The sequence below is a fragment of the Apis dorsata genome, unplaced genomic scaffold (assembly GCF_000469605.1).
Source record: "Apis dorsata unplaced genomic scaffold, Apis dorsata 1.3 scaffold_52, whole genome shotgun sequence".
Taxonomy (NCBI): Eukaryota; Metazoa; Arthropoda; class Insecta; order Hymenoptera; family Apidae; genus Apis; species Apis dorsata.
In genome coordinates, this window is record NW_006263353.1 from 2,113,922 (window position 1) to 2,117,668 (window position 3,747).

At 24.7% G+C, this 3,747-nt stretch overlaps 1 protein-coding gene across 2 annotated transcripts in view; it reads left to right on the top strand.

Moving 5' to 3' along the window:
- The window catches only part of LOC102679142 (lysyl oxidase homolog 3A-like), a 12,867-nt gene that overhangs the window by 6,642 nt on the left and 2,478 nt on the right, over positions 1–3,747 (top strand). For both annotated transcript variants that reach the window (XM_006609345.2, XM_031515059.1), the window contains one exon: positions 1,037–1,334. In XM_006609345.2, the coding sequence (XP_006609408.1) occupies positions 1,037–1,334 (298 nt within the window). The remainder of the gene's footprint in view (positions 1–1,036; positions 1,335–3,747) is intronic.

The following is a 3,747-nucleotide window of genomic DNA, read 5'->3' on the forward strand; positions in this document are numbered from 1 at the left end:
ATTTTGCATCAAATAATGGAAATGAAGAATTTGTTTGCTAGGGAATTTTTTTTCAATTTTAAATTGTAAAATATATTTAATTACGGGAATATAAATATATAAATTTTGTCCTTTTGCTTTGCACCAAATAATAAAAATGAAGAATTTATTTGCTAGGAAATTTTTTTTTCAATTTTAAATTGTATATTTAATTACAGAAATATAAATATATAAATTTTGTCCTTTTGCTTTGCACCAAATAATAAAAATGAAGAATTTATTNGAATTTTTTTTCAATTTTAAATTGTAAAATATATTTAATTACAGGAATATAAATATATAAATTTTATCCTTTTATTTTGCATCAAATAATGGGAATGAAGAATTTGTTTGCTAGGGAGTTTTTTTTCAATTTTAAATTGTAAAATATATTTAATTACAGGAATATAAATATATAAATTTTATCCTTTTATTTTGCATCAAATAATGGGAATGAAGAATTTGTTTGCTAGGGAATTTTTTTTCATTTCTAAATCGTGAAATATTTAATTACAGAAATATAAATATATAAATTTTGTGCTTTTGCTTTGCACCAAATAATAAAAATGAAGAATTTGTTTGCTAGGGATTTTTTTTTCAATTTTAAATTGTAAAATATATTTAATTACAGGAATATAAATTTTGTTTGCTAGGAATTTTTTTCAATTCTAAATTATATAACCATATTTAATTACAGAAATATAAATTTTGTTTGTTAGGGAATTTTTTTCAATTCTAAATTGTGAAACATATTTAATTACAAGAATATAATTAATTCTTATACATCAATTTTATTCTTTTTTGAATCGATAAAAAAACGAAATAATTCCAATTTTTAAATTTTGAAAAAAAAAATATTCAATCAAAGATTTATTGAGAATGTAGAATTATTTTCCTATTTACATAAATTTTATATCAGTATATGCATATAATTAAAACGAAAAAAGGAAAGGACAAGTGCAACGAGTGTATAAAAAAAATTCAAAATTCATTCCAACTAAAAATCCTCACGATTTAGGTCCTGTAGAAAACGTGGGCAGCGTAGTGTGTCTTCGAGACATGCCGGATCTGGTGTTCGACCACATAGAACTTATGCGAACGGCCCATCTCGAGGACAGACAGCTATACTGGTTACAATGCGCCATGGAGGAGAACTGCGTCGCCTCGCAGGCGTATAAAATTCAAAAGGAATCGGAAAATTGGCACTTGGAGACCAGGAGGCTTCTACGATTCACTGCGAGGATCTTGAACGCAGGAACCGCAGACTTCCGGCCGTCGGTGCCAAAACACCTTTGGGAATGGCACATGTGCCATATGTGAGTGATCAATGAAACGAAACGTTGTTATTATTCTTTTCTTTTTTTTTTTTTTTTTAGAAAATTAAAAGTTAAAGTTGCGATTAACGAATAGCAATTTTGTTTAGAGAAATGGAAGAAGAGCGACAGATTTTTTTTTAATGCAAATTTTTGCGTTCTTTTTTCTCTTTTTGTTAAATTCAGGCATTTTAAATTTGAACAAAATTTTCGAAATTATTTTTTTATTGTTATTCAGATATATAAAATTTGTATAGATAGATAAAAGGAAATTATTCAGTTTTATAAAACAAAGTTTCAACTATGAAGCTCCCTTTAAGTGGGATTTCCAAAGTTAAAAATTTGATATCGTTTTATTAAGTTATTACAAGCAGTTTTGTAATATTATCAAATGGGAAGAGAGGCAAGTAATAACGGTCCAACTGTGAAGAAAATCTTTGATATTTCTTTCTTATATTGCTCTCTTTTTTATCGTGATTTTCAATTTTTTCGAGTTTGTTCCTTTCAAAATGAAAATATTTGACATCAATTGTGTACAATCTTTTACGATCTTTTCCTCTCTTGACTTCAATCCTTGTTAAATTTATTTTATATTTAAATTATATATATATATATATGTATATAAAATTCATTATTTAATTTAATAATTTCTTTTTTATCAATTTTATGAAAGACTATTAAAATTGATTTAAAGTTAATATTCAGAAAAACGTTCGAAAAAAACCTTCGAACCAATTTACTTCCAATAAATTCCGCTTTATTTCCATTGAAATCGATTCCAAGCACACGAATAATATATTGAGAAGCTCGATAAAAACTTATGATTCATCCTGGATTAATAAAGAAGTCTCGGAAAAAACGAGATTTTCCAATCGAGTAAAATCAATATTCGAATATTAAATTAAATAAACACCACCTTATAAATTATTATTTTCAAATTCATTCAAAAATCATCGAAATCATCAATTATTTTCAATATAATATTCTCAATCATAACTGTAGCTAAAAACCCAATAAAATCTTGGATTACCAAAATTCTTTTTTATCGTATGATCAATCTTTCTCGTTTCGTTTTAACTAATTTAACAAATATTTGGATTCGTGTAAAAAAAAATTTTTTCAAAATCTACTAAAATCCAACAAATTTTTTTTATCGACTATTAAATTTTTCTTCAAATCGATCGATTTGTGACGCTTCAATAACGAAATAAGAACTTATGACCCATTTCGATCTACAATTTGTTCCGCCTCAGAGAATTTCTACAGCTAAAATAAATCCTTGTGATACGTTATGAGCCATCTTAGATCAAGGAATCCACGAAACTCGTATCTTTAACACCCTCCCACGCAAAAGTTCTTTCAAATCGATGTGTAACATTCGAACAAGATCTTTGCAAAAATTTTTTTGAGCAAATTAAAATCGATTTGGTAATATATTATAATTAAATAAGAAGATAAATAATAATAATATAATATAATAATATAATATAATAAGAAATTTATGTATGATGATATTAAATAATATTGAATATTTATGCGCTTTTGCGTATATTATATTTCTAAATATTTTAATATCTAATTATAATTCATCGTATCTTTAATTCCCTCCCACGCAGACAATTTCTTGCAGACAATTAAAATCTATTAGCATCCTCTCGAATATTCATCATCAAACATTCAGTGAGTTAAATAATAATAATTTGACGTGGGATAAATTACAGAAAATTAAAGTTCATCGAAAGATCTTCTCAGTAATTAATCAAAAATCATACTCGAAAGTTGGTATCGAATTTGTAATAAAAAATTTCTAAAATGTTATATCATTAACAAACTCTTCGATAAATTAAGATACACTCAGATCCAATATGGAGATTAGAAAATTAATTTAAATTAAACTATATTGAAGTAAAAAATAGAAAAACTTTCAAAATTCTTCTAATCTTCCAATACTCACCCATCAAAAAATATAAAAGAAAACTATTCTTTCTCCATTTCTTAAGAAATTCCTTAAGAAATTTTCAGAATTCTGATTTTTATCCAATCAAAATTCATAATAGAAAATTGGTATTGAATTCGATAAAAAGATACATATCATTAACAAACCATTAAAATTTCTTCAGTAAATTAAGATAAAAAGTAAATATTTAAATGGAGATTAAAGAATCATACTGATATAAAAATTAGAAAACTATTCTTTTCTCAAATATCAATTTATAAATATGAATTTCTCACTCTCAAAAAACTTTCAAAATTCTTTTCTTCCAACATTCACCCATCAAAAAATATATTAAAAAAGAAAACTATTTCTTCTCCATTCCTTAAGAAATTTCTTAAGAAATTTCAGGAATTTCAAAATTAAGATATTTAAATAAGAGAGAATAGAGAATCATACTGATATAAAAATTAGAAAACTATT